The sequence below is a fragment of the Cynocephalus volans genome, chromosome 8 (assembly GCF_027409185.1).
Source record: "Cynocephalus volans isolate mCynVol1 chromosome 8, mCynVol1.pri, whole genome shotgun sequence".
NCBI lineage: Eukaryota > Metazoa > Chordata > Mammalia > Dermoptera > Cynocephalidae > Cynocephalus > Cynocephalus volans.
In genome coordinates, this window is record NC_084467.1 from 3320590 (window position 1) to 3347666 (window position 27077).

Genomic DNA, 27077 nt, shown 5'->3' on the forward strand with positions numbered 1-27077 from the left:
GGTGGTGATGGTGATGATGGTGGTGATGGTGATGATGGTGGTGATGGTGGTGGTGATGGTGATGATGATGGTGGTGATGGTGATGATGGTGATGATGGTGATGGTGATGATGATGGTGATGATGATGGTGGTGGTGATGATGGTGATGATGATGATGGTGGTGATGGTGATGATGGTGATTATGGTGATGATGGTGGTGATGGTGATGGTGATGATGGTGATGGTGGTGATGGTGGTGGTGATGATGGTGATGGTGATGATGGTGATGATGATGATGATGATGGTGATGATGGTGGTGATGGTGATGCTGATGATGGTGATGGTGGTGATGATGGTGGTGGTGATGATGGTGATGGTGATGATGATGTTGATGGTGATGGTGTTGATGGTGATGATGATGGTGATGGTGATGATGGTGGTGATGGTGATGATGATGGTGATGATGGTGATGGTGATGATGATGATGATGGTGATGATGATGATAGTGATGATGGTGGTGATGATGGTGGTGATGGTGATGATGTTGGTGATGATGGTGGTGATGGTGGTGATGATGGTGATGATGGTGATGATGATGATGATGATGGTGGTGATGATGGTGGTGATGGTGATGATGATGATGATGGTGATGATAGTGATGATGGTGGTGATGATGGTGGTGATGGTGATGATGATAGTGATGATGGTGGTGATGATGGTGGTGATGGTGATGATGATGGTGATGATGGTGGTGATGGTGGTGATGATGATTGTGGTGGTGATGATGGAGATGATGGTGATGGAGATGATAGTGATGATGGTGATGATGATGGAGATGATGGTGATGATGGTGATGATGATGATGATGGTGATGGTGATGATGATGATGATGATGGTGGTGGTGGTGGTGATGATGATGGTGATGATGGTGATGATGGTGATGGTGATGATGATGGTGATGATGATGGTGGTGGTGATGATGGTGATGATGATGATGATGGTGATGGTGATGATGATGATGATGATGGTGGTGGTGATGATGGTGATGATGATGATGATGGTGATGGTGATGATGATGATGATGATGGTGGTGGTGATGATGATGGTGATGATGGTGATGATGGTGATGGTGATGATGATGGTGATGATGATGGTGGTGGTGATGATGGTGATGATGATGATGATGGTGATGGTCATGATGATGATGATGATGGTGGTGATGGTGAGGGTGATGGTGATGATGATAATGGTGGTGATGAGGGTGATGGTGATGATGATGATGATGATGATGGTGATGATGGTGATGGTGATGATGGTGATGGTGGTGGTGATGATGGTGGTCATGGTGGTGATGTTGATGATGGTGGTGATGATGATTCCATAAGAAGTAATCATTACATCATTGTCCAGCTCCCTTGTGCCAGCCAAAGCACCTGGTGCTCCCCCTTCCCCCTTGGAGCCCAGCTGCATGGTTTGTAGACTCCAGCAGCACCACTTGCCAGAGACCCAGCTCTCTTAATGGTAAGCGTCAGATGGTTGGTGTTCAAATCTGGGCTCTTAACCTGCTGTGTGAGTCTGGGTGTAGTACTCACCCATGCTGTGTCTCACCCCCTTACCTGTAGATTTTGGTTATTAACAGCACTTATCCTTCAGGTGTGTAGGAGGGTTAAATTGATTAACACGAGAGGATGCCTTGCACCATGCCTACCTGTTGTGCTCAGGGAAGACAAGCCTACATTCTCCTTGGGCCCACAGAGCTCGGAATCAGTAGATTCCTGGGCCCACTCCTGGTGTTTCTGATTCAGTGGTCTGGGTGGGCCCTGCGAATATGCATTTCTTACCAGTTCCCAGTTGATGCTGGTGCCGCTAGCCAGGGACCCTGCTCTGAGGACCACCAAGCCAGTTCATCCATTTCAGTGGGTCTTCTGGGATATTAATTGTGCGAAAGGCAAATGTGACCTCACAAACTCAGGAGAGCAATGACATATAAGCAAGGACCTGTCAGTGCATTTTAGGGGAATGCTACTTCCTGCCCCAGGTACCTGTGGTGTGTTTCCCCCAGGGACTCTCGCAAATATTCTGGACTCAGAGCTTGGAAAATCTCCATGGAACTCAGTAGGGTGAAAATAAGTTGTCAAACATTCTCTCTGTGGTCAGTTTCGCAGTTATTTGAGGCCACCGATGGTGCACCAGCTCCCGAGTGGGGACGGAGTTCAGGGGGTAAAGAAAGGATGTCACTGCTCTCAGACAGGACGTGGGCAGGACTTGGACAGGTGCAGCATGGGAAAGGTCAAGAGAGCTTGGTGCTCAGGGGCTGGGGGTGCTGAGGAGGGGCGTGCATAAGGAGGGGACTTCTCAGGCAGTGTCAGATGAGTAGGCATTCCTCAGAGACAGACAGACAGACGGGGTGGGAGTGCACGGAGAAATGAAGGATGGAGAGGAAGGAGGTGCAGGAATGAGGGATGGGGTGGAAGGCCCTGGGGAACCACCTGTATAAGGCTAGGAAGGTCAGGGCAGTGGATTGGTGAGAGCGGGGCGTGCCCAGGCTCACCCCAATGGATTTAGGTGGATTTAGCCTATAAAGCCCTGATGTTCGAAAATATTGCTGCCGTCGGCATGCGCAGGACTGGAAATGCATCCCCAGCTGTTTGGAGGGCAGCTGTTAACGAGCTGATAATTGTCCTCGGTAGAAGCTGCTCTCTTCCATTTGCACGTGGCTCAGCACAATCTCACTAGCTGAAGGGTTCACAGGGCAGGCGGGGAGGAGCGGGCCGGGGGCTCCTCTTGATCCTGGATCTTGAGGGCTGCACATCCGTCTTTATGAGTGCTTGCTTTCCGAGTCATCAGCTCAGTGAGCAGCGGGGGCACAGATGGAGAGCCTGCCCTGCCACCTGGGGGAGGGGAGGGTGTACCTGGAGCACGTTGCCAGCCTGATTCCTGAGGGCTCTTTCTCCCTGCTTCCAAGACATTCCAAAGTCACTGCCTTTCCTGGGTAGAGTCCTGGGATGAGAAGATTTTTGAAAACACCTCTAGCTCCTTACCTGCCTCCAAATGGAGCTGCGTCTTAATCGTTTGAGGCAGACAGGCATCTCTCCATGTCACAGATGGGAACACTGAGGTACAGAGGCTTCCACATGTCCAAGGGCTGCTAGCCAATGCAGAGGTTCAATCTCCATTCAATGGAATCACACGATCTGATAAACTCACCTGTCCTGGCCTCTTGGCTGTGCCCAGCACTTCTCCACCAGAGCCATCAAAGGGGCCACGAGGAGCTTGGAGGAGGAGCCAGCGATTTCTTCCTTTGGACAGCAGCGGCCTCAGAGAATGGAGGCACAGATCTGCTCCCAAGCAATTGTCTTCCCTTTATTGTCGAAAGTCTTCGTGGCGGGAGGGAAAAAGAACAACAAAGCTGTCTTCCTGCTGCTGGAGTATCCTCTCTTAGCAGGGCTTCTCTGGAGCCTGGGATAATGGCCCAGCACCTGTCCAATCTGTCCAGCATCTGTGTGACAGCCAGCCTTCCTGGGCACTGGAGGCGGAACGTCGTCAGCATGTTTGTGTCCAGAACTGGGAGCTATGAAGTGCTCCAAGTCCATAAATCAGTGGGAAACAAGGAGGTAACCTTGGTGCTTTCTGCACCATCAATACATTACCTAATTCAGTCATAAAATGGAAGAGCAGTTCCATTTGTGTAATTCCGTATGAAAACTCAGCAGATCCTTGCATGTTAAATGCCGCCTGTGTAGCCTCTCCATGGGGATGAGTGCAGCCTCCCTTTGATAGAACAAGTGTCAAGCAGAAAGGATATAAACAAGCTCCCATGTCACTACCTTTCCGACGACGCTTATTTAGGGGATCTTTTAATGCCTCGCTGCGATGGTTTATTTGCAAATGGTCTGCAAGCTGCTAACAATTTGTACTCCACAATTTGTTGGAGCCTGGCAGCAGCCACAACCCCAAACGATGGTGTTGATGGATCACCCAGTGCAGGGTCTTGTTTTCAAGCTGTGTCTGGTAGGAGCTCGTTCCCAGGGTCAGGGACCAATACTCCACCCTGAGGCTGCTGCCCCCTCCCTCAGGCAGGGGATAGACAGTCTCGATGAAACCGCTCACTGGCACCCCCTTAGTGTGCACTGTGGAGCCTTTCCTCTGCCCTCCTGGTGTACACCTCACCACAGAGGCAGGTGCTATTGGTAGCCTGCATTCAGTCATCTGCTCAACCTGAGACTGCAGAGCTGGGGTTCTGTTTGCTTGGTTATTGCAGTTCTTTGCCAGGGTTGGAGGTGGCAGGAAATGTCTAGTGATAGAGGGACCCAGCAGCCATCTAAATGCATACCAAATGTGAAAGGACCCCTTCCTTTAGAAATCACCCCGTGTTTTCTCTGGGTAAATCCAAACTGCAGCCTTGATGGCAGGAGCTTTTTTTTTCTTCTGGGGGCTTCCCCAAGAATTTGTCATGCCAGGCATAAGGCAGCTGGTGGTTGATAGTTAACCGATGAAATGGTTTGTCCTCACCTTACTCTTCCCTCAAAGCCTGTAGGGTCTCTTCCACTCACAGACTCCCTATCGAATGATCACAACTGTGTTAGATTCCTGGGGCTGCCGTAACAAATGACCACAAATCGGGTGGCTTAGAACAATAGAAATGCGTTCTCTCTCAGTGCTGGAGGGCAGGGTCCAAACTAAGATGTTAGCGGGGCCACGTTACCTCTAATTAGCTCAAGGGAAGTCCCCTTCCTCATCTCTTCCAGCTTCTGGGACCGCTCACATTCCTGGGCTCGTGGCTGCTTTGCTATAGTGTGTGCCTCTGTCTTCACATGTCCTTTTCTTCTGTGTCCCAAATCTCCCTTTGTCTTTCTCTTACAAGGACACTTGTCACTGGATTTAGGGTAACTTGGCTAATGCAGGAGGATGTTCTCATCTCAAAACCCTTAACTAACTTAATTATATATGCAAAAACCCCTTTTTTCAGATAATGTCATATTCACAGGTTCAGGGGTTTAGGAGGTGGACATATTTTGTTGGGGCCACCATTCAGCCCATGACAATAACATCGTCATATTGAGTACCTGCTATGGTCGGAAACTTTGTGTCCATCATCCCTACTCTGAAAGCACACAGGCAGCTTTTGTCACTCGTGTTTTACAGATGATGACATCGAGGCTCACAGAGGTGCCGACACCCCAGTGGCCTCTAGTATAGCTAGGGAGTGAGAAGCAGAGCTGGATGTCACCCCAGGACTGTTGGGCTTCAAGGTGTGGATCCCTACTCTGATTGCTCTGTCTTCTCCCCAGCTGAAACTGGGTTCAGGGAGCTGGGTTCAAATTCTCTTTTTTCCCTGTGAGCATGGGTAAGTCCCTTAGTTTTTTTGTGCTCCCAGAATCCTCAAAAGGAGTGCTCCCCACCCCCACAATTATCCAGCTTCAATAAATAAACAAAATGACCAACCCCGATCTTCATGGATAACTCTGAGGAGTGGTCGAGCCCACGCCAGGCCTTCACTGATCCTGTCTCAGCATGAGGCCTCAGGACTTCATTCTCTTACTGCCATTGTCCTGGTCTCAGTGCCTTGAGATAAGAAAGGACAGTAGCTTAGATGCTCAGAACCTAATGGATGGACGGACAGACCATTATTCTAGAATGTTTACCTGCCCTTCCTGGCTGTGGTCGGGATGCCAGCCTGGCCCCAGCCTTTGGCTCTAGGGCAAGGTAAGCCTTCTTGTCCATTTGTCCCCATTGGCCTACAGAAGTCCCAAGTCCTCTAGTCTCTTGGTGTGGCTTTTGGTCCTCTGACACACTGGCTGCACCACCCTGATCTTAGGACATCAACCTCGAAGCGAAGGGAGTCTCTACTTCTTTAGAGGGGTCAGTGCAGACTGAGTGCCCCCAAGTTTGATTGGCACCCCTGCTGCCTACTCCCCGCTGGGGCTGACCGGGGCTCACTCTCAGCTGCTGAACACAGCACACCCACCCCTCAAGGTGGTGTCTCCCCAAAATAGATGGTGACAGGGACCAGGAGACCTTGTTCTTCCTCAGACCTAATCGTGGTCTCTTCTTCCTCCAAGACTATTGTGCATTTGTCTTTCTCTTCACAGAATCCATTCCACAACCGTGGACAATTACTTCACATTAGAAATCATGATCATAGTGAGAACACAGGTTTGAGAACCTGAAAACTTCTTGAAATCCACCACGGGTACCCACCACCTAGCGGAACCCTGGGAGAGCTTATGTTGGGGAGCCGTGGATCATTTTGCAATCTGCCCTAACTATCTGCTGCCTCAGCTGATACTTGGAGATAAGTTTCCCTTAGGCCGAGTGTGGAAAAGTATAGAAATGCCAGGATGCCTTCCCTCGGCCTCAACGTGCTGAGAGAGCTGTGGCACATGGTCCCCATATGAGGTCAAGACTGGTCTGGGGCTGCCCGGTAGGTACAGTCTCTGGACTGGGGCCAGGACCCCTGGGGTCCAGTGTGGAGGGCAAAGGTCAAGTGCTACCAGATGAGGCAGAGAACGGACAAAAAGTTTCAAAGGACAATAGTGGAAGTTTCTGCCTTCTGGTAGCTGTGGCATCTTTAAGAAAATAGCACATCTGGAAGGTGACGGCTGGGGCACAGCTGTAAATGCTGAGCTGGGTTATGGAGCGAGCATCGCTGACATCCTGAGAAGAGAGAGAGTCACTGCGAGGACAGTCAGTGCGGGAGGATGCACAGGTGTTCATTCATTCGTTCACCTTTCATTCATTCATCTGTCCACCAGGCCTCTGCGTGTGGGTCCTGGGAACACAAAGGTGAACCGGGACCCTGAGCCACAGGGAGGCCAATGCGGACAAATGCCACACAGCCAAGAAAGGGGTGGCAGCTCTCAGTGGCCGCTGGCGAGGGGCAGTGCCCCGCAGGAGTGTTTCTCGGGGGCCCGACCTGCTCCGGTGTAGCAGGGAGGCCGCCAGAGGAAGAGACGTGTCCGCCGAGGCCAAGGAGGCAGGAGTGGGCGGTGAGGGCAGGGGGAGGGCGGCTGAGGCTGGACGGTGCCGAGCCAGGCCAGAGGGGTGGCTGGAGCAGGCTGGGGACCCTTGCGAGCCCCTGGTCTCAGGCGTGGAAAGGCCGATCATGAAGTTGGCGGCGCGTGGTCTAGGGAGCTGGCGTGGCGCGGGGAGTGGGAGCACGGACTCACCGTGAGCACACGCGTGTGCGGTCCCAGAGGTGGCCGGCCCAGCTGAGGTGGGCCCCGCCATCTGACCTCGTCCCCCCAGTGTCCCAGTTTCCCCACCATCTGGCAACTCAGGGCTCAGCCTGGCCAGGGTCTCCCCTGCCCTTTCCAGGCACCGACTGCCGTGGCCCTGTCCATCTCCACCCTGAGGGCTGACATGGGTCTGACATGGACCAGGCCTGATTAGTACGTGTCAGCTGACTGGGAGACTAGTGACCAGAAAAGACAGGAGAGGAAGAGCAAGGGGGTGGGGGGAGAAAATAAAAATAGCGAGGAGGAGAGACAGGGAGGGAGACTGGAGCGCTCAGGTGAGAGGCAACCTGTGGGAAACATCCTGGTCGACATTCAAACACAGTCTTATTTAGTGAAAACATTCAAGATGTAGCTTCTCACTTGAAAACAAACAAGTGTTCAACTTGAAAATAGAATATTCTGGAAAAAAGAAGACCCTGATTTGCTGTCTTTCTTAGGTTTCTCTTGTCATGGAGAGTCAGCGTGTGCTCGAATCACGTCACCTCACAGAGTTCACGGAGGCTCCCTAAGCACGCCGTTCCCCTTCTGCAGGTGGGGAAACCAAGGCACAGAGGCATCGTCGGGCTGCCCCGCCTTGCCCCTGCAGAGTGGCCCCCGGTCAGCGCACAGTGTCAGAAGAACGGCCATGCCGTGGACGCCCAGGCCAGAGACTCTGGGGGTCTCTTGCCCCCATCACGCACCCGCAGGGGCGCGGGGGCTCCTGGCGAGCCTGGCGGCTCTGGTCTGGCCGCTCCTTGTCCTCCACAGAGCGGAGCGTTCGGAGATCATGGGGAGGGAACGGGGCTTCCCGAACAGTCCCTGACGAGTAAAGAGAGACACCAACATGTTCGTCCCAAGAGCAGTTTCAGAGACAATTACCTGTAACTCAGAACGACGCGCCTGGTACGACTTCAGCTGATGAAGGCAGTTAAGTTGTTTTTCCCTTGCCAAAGGGTTGCCCGGTTAACAACTGAACAAGCAATTTGTTGCACCTAAAATACCTGTTTTCTGATTTAATGGCAAGGAGGGTGGAGACTCACACCATCCACCCATGGGCCGAGGCTGGGAAAGGTGTTCCTGGCGGGATTCTGCCCAAGGCAGGGCAGCCCCGGGCGGCTCAGAGGCGTGGGTGATGGGCAGGGCACTTCCTCCTGGTGGCTCCAGATGGCAGGTGGTGGTGGGTGAAGCGGGGACAAGATGCAGGATGAGGACGGGGCCCTGAAGACCTGGGGCTCGTTGCTGGCTTCGCAGGTGGGGTGCACCTGGGCAAGTCACTGGACTGACTCAACCTTGAAATGTGGACTTTGGGGCTGCCCCTTGCTCCCCAGGGCTTGTGAGCGTCCAGCATGGGGATGAACATGGACATGCTTCCCAAGCTACAAAGCGCTCGGCACAGGTGAAGGACGGGTGCACTCATGTGAGCCCGGAAAAAATTGGGGAGGGACAGAGAAAGCAGGGTGAGTGGGGTAAGGCGGCTCCACCGAGGTCCCCTCTCTCCTGGGTGCGCACCCACAGAGGGGATGGGAGCCTGGCGGAGACAGGCGTGAGGGGGTTGCTCTCTGGCTCTCCTTCAAGTAGGGTGGGGCTGGGGGAGGTGGTGGGGAGCCCCCAGCAGCTTTGCCCCAGGCAAGATGTCACTGAGGAGTCTGGCCACAGACCTGGGGCTTATCATTTCCAAACCCAATAACAGCACTGCCTATACAGATTCTCATTTCATCACCACCTTCCCAAGGCGAGATGGCACCCCTTTTACAGGTGAGGAAACTGAGGCACAGAGAAATGAGGCAGCTCGATGGCACCTTCTCAGTGCAGGCTCAGCATGGGGGCCGCGCATCTGCCTGGGGAGGGTTGTTGGTGGACTTGAATCCCTCCCCGTGCCCTGGGCTGCTCCTTTCTCCTTCTCCGAGTTCCTCAGTCAGCCCTCTCCCTCTTGGCCTCTAAACCTACACTGAGAGGCTGATGCAGCAGGATCTGGATGGCTCATCAGTGGGATTCATTCTTAGGATGACTTTTAATTGCTTTGTGGCCAAGTCCAAAGGCAGTGCCTGCCTCTGTAATACCCCAAACCAGGTGACTGGGAAAAGAGAAAAACCTTTCAGCAGGGTCCTGGGACCGTGGGGTGATGTGCAAGGCAGGTTTCTTTATTGCTTATTGCTCCTGGTCCCCCGTAGTGGCTTTTGAAAGGCCCCGGGACCCACAGGGAGCCCAGAGCCACCACTGCATGTGCTCGCCATGATCGTGGGGCTCACATTCACAGAGGGCTTGTGTCCCTTCCCTGAAATCTTCCTCCAGGAACCATTTTGCCAAGTGGATCTCTTCACCCTACACCAGGCAAAATAATGGAACCATTCCCCACCCGGGGCTCTGGGGACCTAGAGCCTGGTTCTGAGACCCAGCTCACTCCATGCTTCATGTGCTTGGAAGGTCACATCTCCTGATTTTACAGATGAGGAAACTGAGGCACAGGAGGCAAGGTGTCTCCACCAGTGGATTGCTACGGGGACTGACCAAGCTAATGACTGTAAGAACCCAGCCTCATATCTGCCTTGGGCAGAGGGCTCAGTGACCACCCAGAGAGGCTATTCTAGCAACCCAGGAGGAAACAGGTGCTGGGACCTGCACCAGGTGGGGGCCCGACTGCCCTGAGGCTGGCAATCAGGGCTCCCACTGCCCACTTCTTCAGCAGCCCTCCTGACTGCTGCTTAGCCTTCCTGAAAGGACCTCACAAATCAAGCCTTGGCCTTTCCTCTGCTCTCTCCCTCTGCCTTTCCCTAAGCTCCTACTCAGAATTCAAGGCTCATCACCTCCTCCAAGTAGCCTTCCAGGCTTGCCCAGGCAGAGCTGAACCCACCCAGCATGTTGACTGGCCTCCTTCTGTGTCTTGTCAGCTAAGATGTCTGTTTCCCCAAGTGCACTGGAGCTCCTGATTCATTCATTCACCCACCCATTCATTCACTCCGCAGATGGCCATTAAGTGTGTGTTTAGAAGCCAGACCCATGCTCCGTGCTGGGGCTGGAGAAGGAAGGGACAATGTCTGCCTGTTTCTAGACCCTAGCACCCATCACAGTGGTTGCTACATAAATGTCTACTGAATAACTGGAGGAAAGTAAAAATTAATAAGCATAGTTTATATTCATACTCAAGGGCGATTAATATTGAAGGTGCTCCTTAGCTGCACTGTAGTTTCCTGCGCACGCCTCCCCTCCCTCCACCTGTGGCCGTGGGAGGTCAGGGCAGGACTGGATTCCATTCCATTTAATGGGGAGAAGACAAAGAAAGAGTCAGACACACCTGCATGATGTCCCAGGGCTGCCCGGGATCCAAAGGCCCTCCAGCTGGGGAGGTGCCCGTGAGAAGCTGGTGACGAGGCACTAAACTGGAGGGGCAGCCAGTGGTCGGGGGCGTCAGGGGCAGACACTGACAGAGACGGACTCTGCTTCAGAGAGGGAGACCCCATGGGTGCTGGGAGGTGGTGGGGAGGGGCTCAGGCCCTCAGCACAGTGTGCTCCTCTGCTGGGGGTGGGCATGGCCCGTGAACTGCTCGAGTGCTGCAATAATCAGTCTCCCGTGGTGGTCGTGTGCTTCACCCAGAGCTGGCACCTCCCAACTCTTTGTTCTCTGCCTCCCATGGCCCTGCTGTAGCACACGGTGTCATTTCCTCTCTGACAGATGAAGGGAACTGAGGCTCTGAGAGGTCAGGTGACTTAACCATCCATCCGTTCATTCATTCTCTCAACAAATGTTTATGGTGGTGGGGGTGGGGGTTGCCGTGTACTCGGGAGCCGCATAGAGGAAGATGGACAGTGTCACCATTCCCACGGAGCATGAACTCCAGCGAGGTGTCCACATCAAACTTAGATAGAGGGATGACAACCCCTGAACAGTACTGGAAAAATAAATGACCAGGCTAACACGGAGATGAACTCGGGGGTCACACGGGGACCTCGAGGTGGGCTGGGGAAGGCAGGGAGACGGCACTGGGCAGGGGTCAGGGATGAGCAGGGTGTGCCCAGCAGCACCGCCCGAAGTGGTCAAAGGTTTCGTGGGGGCTGTGTTGACTCTGCTGTGAGCTAGCCGTGCAGGTTGTTAGGCCCAGGCTGGCCTACAAGCCGGGGTCATGTTTGTGAGTGACTGTGCAAACACAGTAGCCAGAGCCATGGGGGGAGAGAGTGAAGATGGGGGATTGAGCCCTGAAGCCCTCCAGGCGGGAGCTGAGTGGAAGGCAAGAGAGAGAGGAGCTGGGCTCGGTCCACTTGAGCTGCCCCAACAAAGTCCCATGTGCCAGGAGCCTGCAACAGCAGACTTGACTTCTGCACAGTCCTGAAGGTGGGTCTCTCCGAGCCTCTCTCCTGGGCTTGCAGAAAGCTGCCTTCTCCCTGTGTCTTCACGTGGCAGTCCCTAATTGCCTCTTCTTGGAAGGACACCAGTCCTGTTGGATCAGGGCCACCCTAGTGACCTCATTGTGCTGTATTCTCCTCCTTAAAGACCCCATCACCAAACACAGCCACCTTCTGGGGGCCTGGGGTTAGGACATCAGCCTATGAATTTGGGGGGACACAAGTCAGCCCGTCACAGAGCCTCAGGGAGGGAGGAGGCTGGCCCTGATGGAAGACATCACTTGCTGAGTAGGCAGTGGGCAACTGTCCCCAGTGCTACCAAGAGGCCACATCTGGTGACAATAGAGGACTGTCCACTGGTTTTGGAAATGTGGCAGTTGTAGATGACCTTGACAGTTTTCATAAATCGGGGGAGCTGGAAGCCTAGTCAGAGTGGGCTGCAATGGCATGGCAGGGCGCAGTGATGGCTGGTGAGTTTGAACAAATGGCCTCGTTATGGAAGAACTTACCCCGTGTCCCATGAGGACAAATGACGCTGCATCGTTTGGCTCCAACGTCGGGTGTTTTCTTCATACCAGGGAGATGCTCTCATGAAGAATGAGGCTCGGTGTCCAGTCTGGGGCCTGGCAGCTGCACAGCACCCGTGCACACCCAGCTCTCTCTCTCTGCTTCCCCCCATGAAGATCAACCTGGCCATGGTCCTCAGGAAATGACCTTGACCCCCAACTCCTGCCTAAGAGCTGGCTTTGGAGGGGTGGGCTTGTCTGACCACATCTCATAGTTTCTGATCATGATCCCTACAGACCCAGTTAGAGGCCATGGATTTCTGCACACAGAGGTCAGCCAGCAGCCTCCTGAGGATAACCTCCTTCAACGGGAAGGTGGTGTGGGTGACCCGGGAAGGTAGGCCAGAGGTAGATCCTGGCTATGCCCCTATAACCCCTGTTACCTGTGGCCTCAGTGTCCCCATCTGTACGATGGGAATAACTATTCCCTACCCTGCCCATATTGGAAATTTGCTTTGGAGCTTGGAGCACATATGCAAGATGTAGACAAGATGCCACGTGTCACAGACACTGTGAGGTGACGCTGCTAATTCTGGGGAGCTCACCACTGCCATTCCTGCCTAGGGGAAGAACCTTCCAGAGAATCGTGGTAAACCCTCTCTTGAGTGGGGCATTCAGTGTGTCTGAAACCATCAGGTCTGGGCAGGGAGTGGCTTCCATAAAAACCAACCAGAACCTGAGCACTGGTGTTTTGGGGTCGGGGTGGGGAGGCCTCCTGGCCTTGTTCAATCAGAAACTTGGAGTTTCCCAGAAAACAGTATTTCCTCCTCGTTCAAGTCCCAGCCACTACCCAGAAGCTCCCGGGCTTCCTGGAAATGCTATTAAGTGTCCCAGACATTCCAGCAAGAAATCTTGTGACACCTGCTTTTGAGGAACATTGTCAGGATGGGATGATCTCATTAGGAAGCGTTAGAAGTTCCAGTCTCCAGGGAGTTCCCGCTTCTGGGCCACCAGGTTGGCCTGGCTCCACAGTGCTCCTCTGGAAAGAAATTTCCCAACCTACAGTATCTTGTCCCCGCGCCATCAGGCAGCTGTCATGGCAGCTTTATGCCAAGCTGCGTTTGCTCTGGACACCCCACTTGGATGCCTAGGGAGACAGCGTGTGCTGATGGAGGTGGCCAGGATGGCGGGATTTTACAGCTGGGCTGCAAGAGGGAACCTTGGAGAATTGGAAAGGGGTGGCTGGGAACTAGTATGTGTGCATGTGTCTCTGTGTGTGTGTGTGTGACTGTGTTCGTTGTGAGTGGATGTGGGTGTGTACCTGTATTGTGTGTGGATGTGACCATGTGTGCATGTGACTGTGTGTCCCTGCATTTGTGCACCTGTGTACATGTGTGACTGTATGTTGTGTGTGGATGTGACTGTGTGTGTGCATCAGGAACACGTGTGAGCAGCACAGGCGTTAGATTAGTCCTGGATCCCCACAGCACAGAGCTGGGACTGGGCGTGGGGGCAGGAACCATAACAAGGAAGGCTTTTCTAACTCAGGCACCGTCCACCATTCACTTGGTGTTCTTCGTAGCAAGTTCCCGTCATCGTCTGTGTTGGAGCAGAGGCAGGGAAACGTGGCGGTGGTTGTTAGAGAGGTGATGTCTGCGTCAGGACGACTCCTTCTGGGCCCCTTCTGCCCCGAGCAGCCGGAGCTGGACTTGGCTCCACCTCGCCCTGCAGGGCCTCACCTGTGCACCCGTGGGGTGGCCTCCCGAGTCCCATGGCTGGTGCCGGGCCCCGTGGCAGCACCCACTAGCTGGTGACCTTGGGCCGGTGCGCCCACATCTACAAAAACCCTTCCCTTTGTGGCTAACATGAGGAGAGTGGCCGCACCCATCTGAGAGGGCATGGATGCAGCAAATGGGACAGGCCAGGAGCACTTGCCGAGGAGCTGCGCCACACAAGTGTCTCACCCTAACCCTCGGCACAGCCTGGGGACTGGCCTGGTGGCCATTGCCGATGGGCTTAACCTGGACCAGCCTCGCCCAGGGGCCCTTCCTCAGGGCAGCATTTCAGTGGCAGCAAGAGCCCAGGGGACCCACGGGGACCTGCTTTCTGTGCTCCTTATGCTCGGCTGGCCTCAACTGCAGCCGCAAGGGGTGCCAGGCAGGTGGGGAGGAGGAGATCGCGTGGCTGGGTTGAGCCTCACTTCTGTCCGTCCCTCTCTGGACAGGGAAGGGGAACTTTCCATAGCTGAGGGGAGACAGCCCGGGGCCTACGTGCATGATTTGCATGGGTGGTCCGGTGGGCTCTGGCTGCCCCAGCTTGCTTCCTATTGCCCACTGTGGACGCTGGGATGTTAGATGGGCTCCTGAGCAGCCTGAGGCTGGAGGACGTGCTGCCCCTGACGACCCTGGTGAACCTTTGCTGGGTGCTGCTTGTTCTCAGGAGTCTCTTAGGTCTCGTAGCTCTGGGTCCCCTGCAAAGGTCTCACTTACACTTGAGTATAAAGGACTGAGGACAGTGACGTGTTTGCAGCCGGGTGTGAGAGGCTATTGGAGGACTTCTGGGGTCCCCAATCACCTTGGGTGGGCTCTGCTTACTTTTAGCTGTGTAATACCTGGCCCACCTTCCGCTCTTCGGGCCACCCGAAATCCAGTGATCACAGACTCCGAAGGACCTTCAAGGTCATCGGCCCTTTCCCCACCCCCGAGTGACCGTGGGGCCCCGTCCCAGCAGTCTGAGTGGTTGCACTTGCTCTGGAGGATGGTCTCACACGGCCTCCTGGGGAGCTCAGAGCCTGTCCAGGTTCCTTCTCTAATGTCAGCTTCTTTCTGATGCCCACGCCCGGCCTCGCTCTGAGCTCTTTAGCAGCTGGTTTGGTCTTCCTCAAGGCGACACGCCCACTGCCACGCAGGAACTGCCACGCTGTGGTCACACTGAGCCTCTCTCAGCGGTTACCCCAGAAAGGAAGCTCTTCGCCCAGCTTTTCCTGAGGGGTGGTCCGAGGGCGTTCCTGGAGGTCAGAGGAGAGAACCAAGGGGTCTCAAGCCTCGGCTGCTCCCTGCCTCCCCCACTCTGGCTTCTCTGTCCACCTGCTCCTCTCCGTCGCTGGGCACATGGTGCTCTGGTGGCAGAGCCTCCTGTGGCCGGAGTCCAGAACCTCCTTTTCCTTCCTAACAAGTGCAGCCAGGCCCTTCGCAGAAGCTCTGCCAGCGTCTCATCTTCATCCTACCCGCCGGTGCCCAGGAGGGGTAAAGGGACGCGGGACGCATCCTGGCCGGCTGGTTAGGGGGCTCGCCGTGGAGGTGGGCTTTCTGCCCTCACCCACCTGGCCTTGGGCTCTCCCTGGTGCTGTCCCAGCCCTGGCCTCACCCACCCCCTCAGTGTCACTCTCCTCCTGTCTCTGCTAATCCTGGAGCCCACGGAACAGCCACACGCCGCTTCCTCTTTGCTTCTGGTTGGCCTAAAAAGTGCCTGGCATACGTACTGAGTTTCATAAATACCAACATAACGCTCACAACACAACCAAAATAGGTATTCCCTGTGAAGATAGATGGACTTCAGTGGGTGTTTTGGAAGCCAGAGATAATGTGACCTTATTTCTCTTGGTTCCCTTGTCAGGGACAAGACTATCAATAATGAGCGATAACGCTGTCACCAGGAGCAGGGTGGCGTTACGCGGCCCGCTCTCCATGAGGAGTGCGTGTTTCCCAGCAGAAGAGGGGCTAAGGGCCCGTCTTCAGCACCCGGAACCTTGGAGGACACGTCCTTGCCAGGGCCAGCCTCTCCCTGTGGCCGGATGCTCACCACCTTCAGCCTCAGCATCTTTCAGTTGTAGTTTTAAGAGACTTTCTTCCAGAGATGCTATATTTGCATGCTCCTTTCTTCTGCGGGATGAGAGGGACAGCAGCTCTCCTGCGAGGGCCACCGTGAGACCCACAGGCGGCAATTCCCATCAGGTGCTTAGCTCAGCGCCGGGCACGCCACTCGCGCTTGGTCGGTGTGCGTGGGCACTGTCCTCGTGCTCACCACACCCTTTCTCTCCAGTCTCTTCAGTGTGGCTTCCCCAGTGAAGCATGCGTTGCTGCGATGGCTGTTGTGTCTTCGCAAGACTGTAGACCTTTCCCTGTGTGTCTTCCTAGCAGAGGGCCCCGAGCTCCCTGGAGGGGCTGTGTCACACGGCGCCCAGGACAGCTGCGTGTTACAATCGTGCGTCTGCCCAGGAGCCCTGCTCTGGCTCCTTTGCTGTTGAAGGGTCAGCCGCCGTCACCAGGCCTGCCTGTGGCACCGTCTCTCCACCACTCCCATCTTGTACCTCCCATTAAAAATGGACATCAAGTGGGATTGTTTGGGGCCTGAGTGAGGAACAGGGGGCGCTCCTGAGCTCTCCACCCCGGGTGCAACCAGGGAGCTTCCAAAAATGCCAGTGCTGAGTCTCGCCCCAGGGCCGATGAGTGGTTCTGTGTGGGGTCTGGGTCTCAGCCCAGGTGAGCTCCCTCCTCCCCACCCCAGGGGATTCTCGTGGGAAGCCCGAGCTGAAAACCTCTGCGGGGAATTTGCAGAATTGACTTTGCCTTTCCAGGGCCCTCCCGAGCCTCCTTGTTCCGAGCTGACTTCTGGACGGGTGAGGTTCCCAGACATCTGGTTCTAGTTTAGCCCCGACTCATGCTGGCTTTGCCGAGCCTGTTCCTTTGTCTAGAAGGAGACAGAGAAGGGACAGGGCTTGACTTCAGGATGGGCCAGCTTGTGCTGGAGGCCGTGTCTTGGACCTTGGGCCCTACCCTCAAAGGAGGAACAGGAGGTGTGGCCCAGGGCACTTGGCAAGGCAGGCCAGGAGGTGAGTTGGGGAGGTGCCCAGCAGTGGGGCAGATGCTGCTCACGTTCGGAGAGAGCTCAGATGTGATGTAGGACATGTGGAAGCAGCAGCTGAGTCAGGGGGACTGCGGACACTTTGTGGGGCAGCTGGTTCTGGATGTCGTGCCCTCTTTCCTGCTGTGGAATTGCTGCAGGGGGCATGAGGGGGCTGGCTGCAGCAGTGGGGGCTCAGCTGCAGACACAGAAGCCAGGCTCCCCACTCCCAGGGACTGAGAACATTGCCACCCACTGTCCCGCCCACCCACTGCTTGTCACACTTCACTCCTCCAGAATGCTCGCGGGCATGTTGCCCAGGCAACCAGAATGCCAGCGCCGTTGCTATCCTTCAGTCTCCTTCAAGCACCTGTGAAGGCTGTCGAGCAGTATACCCCATGGTGCCCCACAGGGGCTGCAGACCCCCTGTCCCAGAGCTCCAGAAAAAGGAGATGGGATCCCTTGTCTTGGTTGCCAGCCAGGAAGGGAGTAGAGGAACATACAGGTGACCCTGTCAGCACTTCCAAAGAGCTGGGCTCAAAGTGTTCACCCTGGGCATCCCCAGGACAACCTTGCAATGTGGGTGTCTGTGTTTGTCCCATTTTATAGGTGAGGATACTGAGGCACGGAGCAGTGACACAGATGGCCCAAGCTCACATAGCTGGCAGGTTGCAGAGCCCAGGGTCAAAGCTGCCTGCGTATGTCGCTTCTGGAGCACGTGCCATCTGTGAACGTCTTTCTTCTTGGGGATGAGATGATCACTCCTGTCTGGCCAGGCATGGGAGGTGCAGACGATGCCCGCACAACAGGGCTTCCCGGCTTGGGCCTCTGGACGTCTGGGGCCGGGTGGGTCCCTGTGTGGGGGCTGTCCGTGCTGCAGCACGTTCACGGCATCCTTGGCCTCTATCACTAAATGCTGGCCACACCCTTGAATGACAACAACATAGTGTCTCCAGACGCTGCGAAATGTCTCCTAGGGACAAAGTCGTTTCCAGATGGGAACCAGAGATGTCCCTAAATGGTCTTTGTAGCCATAGGATGCCGTGGTTATGATCTTCCGCAAGGGGGTGTGGAGTGGCTCACTGAGCCTGCCCCACTGGGCCTGCTGCTGTACAGGTGCCAAGGTGCAGTGCCCACCCAGCCACCTCTGTCACTGCAATGCCATTACTTAGATTGTCTGAGAAGCAGAGTCACTGGAGTAAAAATTTTTTTTGCTCTAGTTTTTCCGATATGTCCCTGGTCCCATACATGTAGGATTGTCTTAGATGTAGGACCTAGTTCCTGAGTACAGATCCTAGATTCCCTGAGTCCTAGACTCTTGTCCAGACTGAGGCCAGCTCACTGTGACCCGAGCCAGGTCACTTGATTTGTGGATCTCACAATGAAGGTTTGGGATAAGGTTGGTGTTTTGTGCCATGTGGCCTATAAAACACCAATCCACTGATCCCCAAGATGCTCCTTGAAAAGGAGACTCTGCTCAGCCCATTGCGCCTTGCATGAGCTTGGCCATGGAGCCCTTTTGCAAAGGTTTGTAATGCCTCTCAGAGTCCCGAGCACCAGCGGGTGATGAATGCACTTTAGGGTGGCCTGGTCCAGACCACTGTCATGGTTCCATCCAGCCAGGACATCCTGTGACTTCTGGGGTGGGTGAGTAAGTCACAGCAAGCACACCCTCTCCACAGGCACTGGTCCCGGGCTGCCCTGGAGTGGGCGGAGGCACTTTGGCTGGTGAGAGGGGACCACACCAGACTCTGAGCTGCCTCCTGGAGATAGAGGGAAGCCCTGGACCTTGGCCTCGGAGTAGGAGTCAGCCCTGCTGTCATCGGGGGAGGGGTATTGAGAGGGTCCCAGGACCCCAGGGCTGACCGCCATGCTCTGGGGAAGGAGAGTAGCCAGAGGCCCAGGCTGGGATTCAGAAGTCCCTCCTGTCATTCTGGAGGTTTCTATCCAATGCAAGTGAGTCACTCCTACATGGCCACTTCTCTGTGAGTCAGGTGCTGCGCGCACAATTGGCGTGCATGGGGCCACCGAGGAGGGAAACCTTCTAGGCAACCCGGGGCTCCCTTCCTGAAAGGGAGGGATGTTCTTAATCATATTAAGTCATGAGGTAAAGCGAGGATCGGCGTTGACAGGACATTACAGTGACATCAGCCTGGGAATGCCATTGAAGTGAGTCACGGCCTAAGTGTTCTCATTAAGGAAATTGAACCAGTGACTGCTCCCAGACAAAAGTGGGCGTTCCCCTCCTGAGCCAGGGCTGGGGGCCGAGGCGGGAGGCTGTGTCCCCTGAGTTGGGGGCAGTAGGTCTCTGCTCTGAAATCTGGCAGGAAGCCACCTGCATCTTCTTGGATGGCTGGCCTAGGGGGACATGGGGAGAGTTCGCTCTTGATAGGGGAGTCAGGGAGAAAGAACTGAAGTCTGCTGGCTTTGGAGACAGCACCCCTCTCCCTCGAGGGCAGAAGCAGCAGGGAACTGGAGCAACGTGGAATCATAGGAGAATTTAGGGATACTGAGGCCATTTCCAGACCTGGCACCGAGAGCTTGCTTCCCACCTCACACAGAGTTCCCTTCCTGGTACAATGCACGTTCTATCTGGAGGAGGTCTGGATGGTGAGAAAAAGGCCCACCGCACTTGAAGTTTTACTCTGCCCAAAGGCTGGGGTTGAGCCCGGCCACCCTGTCCCCTCAATCGCAGAAGGCTCCCACCAGCTCTATCAGACCCCAAGCCTGCACCCTTTGTCTCTTGTCTTTGCGAAAAGCAGAATCCACCACCGTGTTCCCAGAACCGGTGGATCTCAACAGGGCTGAGAGCAAATCTCCAGTACTTCTCCCTTGCCAGCCTCCCTCTCGCCCCCAAGGAGACATCTCAGCTCACGCAGGTTCTCTGCCCATGGGAACAAGCACAGCGACCTCCACACCCGTTTTTGGAACTGGAGGTCTTGGCCTCTCCCCTTCAACTTCCGGTGTGTTTCCCAAAGCCCAGAAGCATGTGGAACATTGAAGGCACCTTTAAGGGAAAGGAGAAACAGCTCCCTTATCCCCCATCCACTCTCTGTTTGGGAGAGTTGCCTCCTGAGATCTGCCCATCCCGTTCCCTCCTGCCTGCTCTGGCTGTCAAACGGGAGTCTTGAAGAGTTAAGAAAAGAAAAGTGGGTGCCCCTAAAAAGTGTGCAGTGGGCCTAGTGACCTGCTTCTGAAGATTAACATACGGAAAGCGGGGGTGGGGGTGTGGGAAGTATGTTCCCAGCGGTGGCACCTGCCAACCACGACCTCCACCAGGTGATCAAGGTCAGCTTCAACAGTGATGGATCACGCTGAGAGCAGGGACCCTGGGTGTGATGTGACGGGAAGGCACTTTGTCTCTGTGGACTTCCTCCAAAAACTCAGAACGCAGCCTAATCATGAGAAAAGCGTTAGACGAATCCCAAATGAAGGACATTCTACGCAGTTCCTGACCAGCACTCCTCAAAACTGCCACAGTCATCAGTCTGAGAAACTGTCACACCCAAGAGGAGCCCAAGGAGATACAATGACCAAATGTCATGTGGTGTCCTGGTCAGGATCCCGGAACAGAAAAAGGACATTAGATCAAAGCTAGTGAAATCCGAATAAAGTGTGTAGCTTCGTCAATAGTGATGCAGCAGTGCTGGTTCCTTAGATGTGGCACGTGTACCGTGGTAACCTATGATGGTACATTAGGGGACACTGGGAGAAGAGTACCCAGGAACTCTGTCTCTTCTGCAGTTTTTGTGTCAATCTCACAGTGTTCTAAAATGTAAAGTGTATTTAACCAAACCAGCAGAAGTGGGGTGGGAGTCAGGAAGCATCTGGATGTAGGGTCATGTGGGGGTGGGGCTGATGGTCCCAGCTTCCCAGGGGAAAGGACGTGCACCTGAAGGTGGGGTCTTCCCCAGAAGCAGATGGACTCGCAGACAGCCCTGGAACGAATGGATCTGTGTCTGTTCTGCCTGCTGCCTTGGAATCACTTCTAGCTGTTCCTGTGAATTATTGATCACAGAAGCCTGGGTCTTCTTAGATGGGGAGGAGGAAACCTCAGAGCCCACCTGCTCCAGCCGTCTCGTATGAATCATGGAAAACTGGGCTTGCGGGCGGAAGCAGCAGGCCCACACTCAGCTGACTTCTGCTCACACAGGGCGGTGCTCTCACAGCTCGGAGGTCCTGTCTCACCCTGAAGATCCGGGGTGTCCCCTGGGCCACACAGTCCCAGGGCTCCGGCTGCCTCTCACCACCCAGTCCTCCAGCACGTCAGACACTTCCAGGAGGCGACACTGCAAAGTCCCAGCCTGGGGGAAAGGTGCGACATTAAGTAGAAGAGATGTCTTCGTCTCCTTTAATTGACAGTGATTTTCCTCTGTGAAGAAAATATACAGAAGGTAGCGAATTGAATCTCAATTCACTGAATCTTATTAAACTGTTCCTGGGGAAAAAAAGATTTTAATAAACATTTAAAAGGAAGAGAAGCAAGAAAGCTGCAAACTAGAAATAAAGGGAGACGGAGAGGTAGTTCCCCATTTGGAAGTGATTGGGTTGGGGGTGGCTAAGGGAGTTTGTTCTTCCTTTGAAGAGCTGGGCTGGAACCTGCCGACGAACGCCAGCCCCCACCTGTCCTCGCGGGGTGTGGATGTGGGTCGCCAGGCGCCCAAGCAAGGAGTGAGTCTGGATCCCAGGGAATCCCGGCAAGAACCATGTGGGAAAATCCTGACAAATCGGGACATTGCAAGGTGCCTGCAGCTCAGAGGGCCCGGCAGCGACCTTCCTCACTGCTGCTGGGGCCTGGTCCAGGATCACGATGCCCTGCACACACCCATCAGCCCCGGGACCCTTGCACACCTCCCTTCTCTGACGTGTCCCTGTTTGTTTTTATTGAGATATAAGTTAAGTGTCCCATGGGTTTAGTATATTCAGAGTTGTGCGGCCACCACCACAGTCAATGCCAGAACATTCCATCACCCCCAAAAGAAACCACGTACCTTTTAAGCACTCGCTTCCATTACTCCTGGCAACCACCAATCTTTCCATTGGTGTGGAATTACCCACTCTGGGCATTTCATACAAATGGAATCACATGGATCAGTACTTCCTGTTTATGGCTGCATAATATTCCATCCTATGGTTCAACCAAGTTTTGTTTATCTCTTCATCCATTGATAGGTGTTTGGGCTGGCTCCACTTTTGGACACTGTGTATAGTGTGGCCCTGGACACTCGTGCAGGCTTTTGTGTGGACAGATGTGTACACCTCAGAGTGGAATTGCGGGGTCGGGATGACTCTGTGTTTGAGGTTTTGAGGATTTGCGAGCTGTTTTCCACAGCGGCCACCCCATTCTGCATTTCCACCGACAATGCGTGAGGCTCCCACCTCCCCGCAGCCTCACCAGCACAAGGTACCGTCGTCTTTTTGCATGTAGGTCTCCTTGTGGGTGTGAAGTGGGTGGCATGTTTGAAGGGGCCTGTGGGTGCTGCAGAGTTCTAGGGGAGCTGGTGCTGCCTCCGCCTGGCCTCCCTGGCGAGCATGTCACACGTCAGCCCTGGTGAATGTGTTGTCGTTACCAGCCAAGCATGGGGCCTCCCTCCTGTGAATGTGCAGGGTCCCCTGCCATCTTAGGGAACGGCTGACAGCACCGTGGATGCCTTCCTGGGGTAAGGCCCTCTCAGAACCCCTTCATCATGAAACGAGAGTGGCCCTGGGGGCCCCCGGCCCTGTGCTGAGCAGCTCAGAGACAAGAGTGCTGCCTCTAGGTTTCAGAGTCATCAGAGGGCTGAGGAGAGAGGACCCTCGTTACCGCTCCCGGAGTCTTTGGAAATGTAGCCAATTCTCCCCATGACAGGAGGAGCATGTCACCAGGAAGTCCCCTGAGTGCATCTCAGGACTACGAAGGTCCACATGGCACATGCAGGCTGGCCGGGCCTGGTGGCTAAGGGGCCAGTGGTGCGTCCCCACAGGCCGCAGAACCAGTCCCGACCTCCCTGTGCGTTTCCTGGCTGCTGGGGGTGGGGCGGGGCCTCTGTCCCGGCGTGACTCCTGCCCTCTTTATTTTGCCTCTGTGAACAAATTGATCAGTTTAAAAAGAAAGAAACTGGACTTGAAGAGGAAAAACAGATCAGCCTCTCCTGCCACAGTTGCAATCGGTTAGTTTCTCTGCATAACAGCTGGGTGTCTTGGAAATGAGGGAGTTGCTATGGTAACCAATTACAGCCCATGATTGGTGAAAAATCACCAAAATATCCTGCGTGTGAAGTTATGCAGGCCGGGGAGGCAGGCACAGGCTTGGGTGCTGTGGTTTTAATTTCCTGGGGTGATACTTCTCCGAGTACTGACTGCAGGCAGGTTTGCCTGTCGGTACTCCTGATTCAGCCTGCCTGTGGTGCTTGGGGGTGCCCGGTGAGGCCCGGCGAGGCCTGCTGAGGCCTAGTGCTGCCCTGTGGGGCCTGGTTAGGTCTGGAGAGGCCCCACACCTGCTCAGAGCAGCATCTCCTTCCCCTCAGGGCCAGACTCCCACTCAGATGTGCAGGTAGAGGGAGAATCAGAGGTTCTAAGCCATCTCCCATCCTCACTGGGTCACCTGCAGCCACAAAGCAGCGACCTTTCGTGTGTGTATGGGAGAATTTCATGCTGACCTAAATTTCTCCATGTGGCGACGGTGGCCTGGTCCCTGCACCGAGCTGGGCTGCTTGAGTGGAGAAATGGCACACCAGCAGGGGCCCGGTGTGGAGCACCAGCAACGAGCAGCTCCTGATTTCTGCAGCTGAGCTCTTTCCTTCTGATTGAAACACTGGAGCCTTTATTATTTAGGGATTAGCCCTTTTTGGTAATTAGCGCTTATTAACACGAGCTTCTTTTGACATTGGGATGACCTGAGAAGACCAGCTTGTTCCCGTGTATCAGCAAGAGTCAGCCCCAGGCACACGAGGAGGGGCACGCACGCACACATGGACACACAGGGACACATGCATGCTCACTCACACAGTCTCACACTTGCCTCACACTTGCACAGGCACGTCTGCACGCTCAGCACATGGGGACACACACACATACTCACACGTAAACATGTAAATACATCAACATTTGCACACTGACCTGTGCACACTCGCACGTGCACACTTGCACACCCTGACACCCACACGTGCAATGATGTGCACACACACTGATTCATTTCTTCTTAATGTCATGTGACACCGTATGAAAAACTACCAAACTCGTTTTTCTAGGCCTGGTTTTGAGTGGGATGGCGACTTAGCACACCCGAACCCCCTCACCCACTCCACTGCAACAGTCATTAAGGTTTTGGATTCGTTTTAACTTTCAGATGTGAAGTTGGTGACAAGGACTGACTTTGAATGACACCTATAATCATTCCTCAATTATCTAGCTGGTGGAATAGGGAACGTGGGCCGGATCCTCCAAGCCCTTCCACGTGGCTTCGTGCTGTGCTCTGGATTCCCACGTGGTACTTGAGTGTCCACCGGTCTAGAACTCCAGGCCCGGTAACCAAGCCATACAAGGGGGACCGGGTGGGGACACCCCCTGCCTCCTGTCTCCATCATCCCCTGCAGCTCAGCTATGCTGAGAGTCATCCCCCGCCTCCCTCTCCAGGTTGCACCTTTCCACAGCCTTCCCGGAGCTAGGGAGGTGGATAACAGGGCTTCAAAGGGCACCTGCACTGCAGATAAACAGGGGGAACGGAAATATCAACACTTCGGCGTCAGTAAACCTTTGGCTTACCCAGAGCAGATCTCATTTTCCCGTGTGAAAGCCAGAGGAGGCCAAAAATATGAGGCTTTTCCGGTGTCCTGCGTTTAAGGCAACAAGCCTGCTTTAAAATATGCATATTCAGCTCAGATAGGAGGGGGAGAGCGGAGCCAGGGGCATTTGCAAAGTGCAGGGCAGGTCGTGGTGCTCAGGAAATGCCTTCTCTTATGCCCCACGTGGGGTCTGATGGGCCGAATCACACTGAGAGTCAGTGAACTTGTGTCGTGTGGCAGAGAGCCCTGGGGTCCCAGGCGGAGGCCAGGGCCGGTTCTGCGTGGACTCCCCTTGTGTCCGCTGGGTGTCTCCGTTTTATTATGGGCATACGGAAATGGGGACTGGCTGCTCTTTAAGGTCATCTGGTCAGGGCTGACTCTGGGGGATTTCTGAGCCTTAGTTTCCCTCCCATGAAGTGGACTATTGGTTTATCCACTGGCTGTGTGCCCTGCAAGATACTTGGCCATGGAGGTGCCCGGAAAGAGCTCTCTAGAAACATGTGGCTGGCACCGTTTCTATCAGATGCTGATGGATAAACCTTCACGAGCTGGCCTTTGAAGTAGAGTAAACCCCGTGTGAAGTTCAGTGAGCGCTTTCTGCAAGAGTGTCCTTGTCACGGAAGTGAGCCATGGCCCACTTCCTACTGACCTCTCTCTCTCTTTCCTGCACAGCTCCATGTCCATCTGCTGGCCGGGCTGCCACCTGGGAAGCCATGCTTGGATATTAATAGCCATGTTTCAGCTTGCCGTGGATTTCCCCGCCTGCGAGTCCCTGGGCCCAGGCCCTGAGTTCCGGCTCCTGCCGCGGCCACCGCACCGGCCGCCCCGGTTGTGGAGTTTGAAAAGTGGACAGCAGGCGCGGGTCCCTGTGCCCGTGTGGAGCCCTCGGCCACCCCGCGCAGAGCGGCTGCACGGCCAAATGCAGGCCCTCCGGGCCAGGCGAGCCCACAGACCCCGGGACCAGGTGGCCGCCCTTGGGCCCAAAGCAGGGCTGGCCAGGCCTCCAGCTGCTGCCAAATCCAACCCCTCCCTGGCTGCCGCCTCCTCGCTCTCATCCCCCCTGTCCGGTGGGGCCACGGAACAGACCCTCTTGCGCAGGGGGAGGCGGCACCTGCAGGGGGCTGGTTTCAGCAGTTTTGACTTCAGAGGCGGCAGGCCCACTACAGAGACGGAGTTCATCGCCTGGGGTCCCACGGGGGATGAGGAGATCCTGGAGACTAACACGTTTCCGGGCGCTTATGGCCCCACCACGGTCTCCATCTTACAAACACGCAAGACCACTGTGGCTGCCACCACCACCACCATGGCTACCACGGCCACCTCCATGACGCTGCAGACTAAGGGGTTCACCGAGTCCCTGGGTCCCCGGACAAGGATCCCTGTTGGGGTTAGCACAACGGAGCCTTCTGCCAGTCCCAGCAACAATGGGAAAGACAACAAGCCCCCAAGGATTCTAGGGGAGACCTCAGGTACGGCCTCCTCTTTTCTGGTTTGGGCTTGATTGGCATGGGGGGCTTGGGGTGTGGCTCATCAGGGTGCTGATATTCCAGGGGTGAGGTTGCTTTGTGGGACTCTGTTTCCCAGTGGCAAAATCTGAACAACAGCAAAGAGCCAAGAGTGGGGTGTGGGGCCTTGGGGAGAGATGGGGTGTTTTGTGTCCGTGATCTTGCACACGCATGTATACTGGCAAGCACAGCTTGTGCTCTAGACGGAGGGTGGATGTGAGAGGGGAGAGAGCTTTCTTCCCTAGCGTCTGCCTAGGAGAGGACTCTGTACCCACCATGCCTGTGCTAGGGGCCAGCTGCTCCCTGCCGGACACAGAGCCACATCTTCTGGAATTACAGAACTTGGTCTCTGGGGGCTGGCCGGGGAGTGAGATGCCGGCACATCTCATGGTGGAGTTAAGAGGCCCTGTGGAGTCTTCAAAATCCCTCAAAGGTGTGGTCCCTATGGGGGGTGGGGTAACTGCCAGATAGAATGGGTCCAGGTGTAGGAGTCACCTTATATAGCAGGAAGAACTGCCAGCAATGTCACTGAAGCTTTGCAAACTGGGACTCCGGTTGCAGAGTTCTTCTCCCTGGGGAAGGGTTAGCAGGGTGCTTGGGAGACGGAGATCAGAACAGGCGGATTCAGTTCTTCTGCCGTGTTATTCTAGCTGCATGTGGACGATGTCAGTCCTTGCCTTTGAAATATCTCCTTCCACATTGTTTTGGTTTTTTCCTCCTATGCCTCGTCCTCCAATTGCCTGAAAAGGAGTAGCCCTGGAAACTCAAGCCCAGGCCACAGCTTGTCCCCACACCGGTAGCCTGCACTAAGGTGCACCAGGACTCACAGGAGGCCTGGGGGGAGCGAGCTTGGAGCCTGGCATCCCCTGCCACTGTCCCTGCCTGCCTCCAGCTTCCTCTGTCTCTGCTAATGTGCTCCACGATGAC

At 55.0% G+C, this 27077-nt stretch overlaps 1 protein-coding gene across 1 annotated transcript in view; it reads left to right on the forward strand.

Annotated features, from left to right (window-relative positions):
- The first annotated feature begins 22244 nt into the window (after nucleotides 1–22244).
- AJAP1 (adherens junctions associated protein 1) overlaps nucleotides 22245–27077 on the forward strand; it is a 64157-nt gene continuing 59324 nt past the window's right edge. The window contains exons 1-3 of the mRNA XM_063105688.1: nucleotides 22245–22286; nucleotides 22508–22542; nucleotides 25318–26114. Of these exons, the coding sequence (XP_062961758.1) occupies nucleotides 22245–22286; nucleotides 22508–22542; nucleotides 25318–26114 (874 nt within the window). The remainder of the gene's footprint in view (nucleotides 22287–22507; nucleotides 22543–25317; nucleotides 26115–27077) is intronic.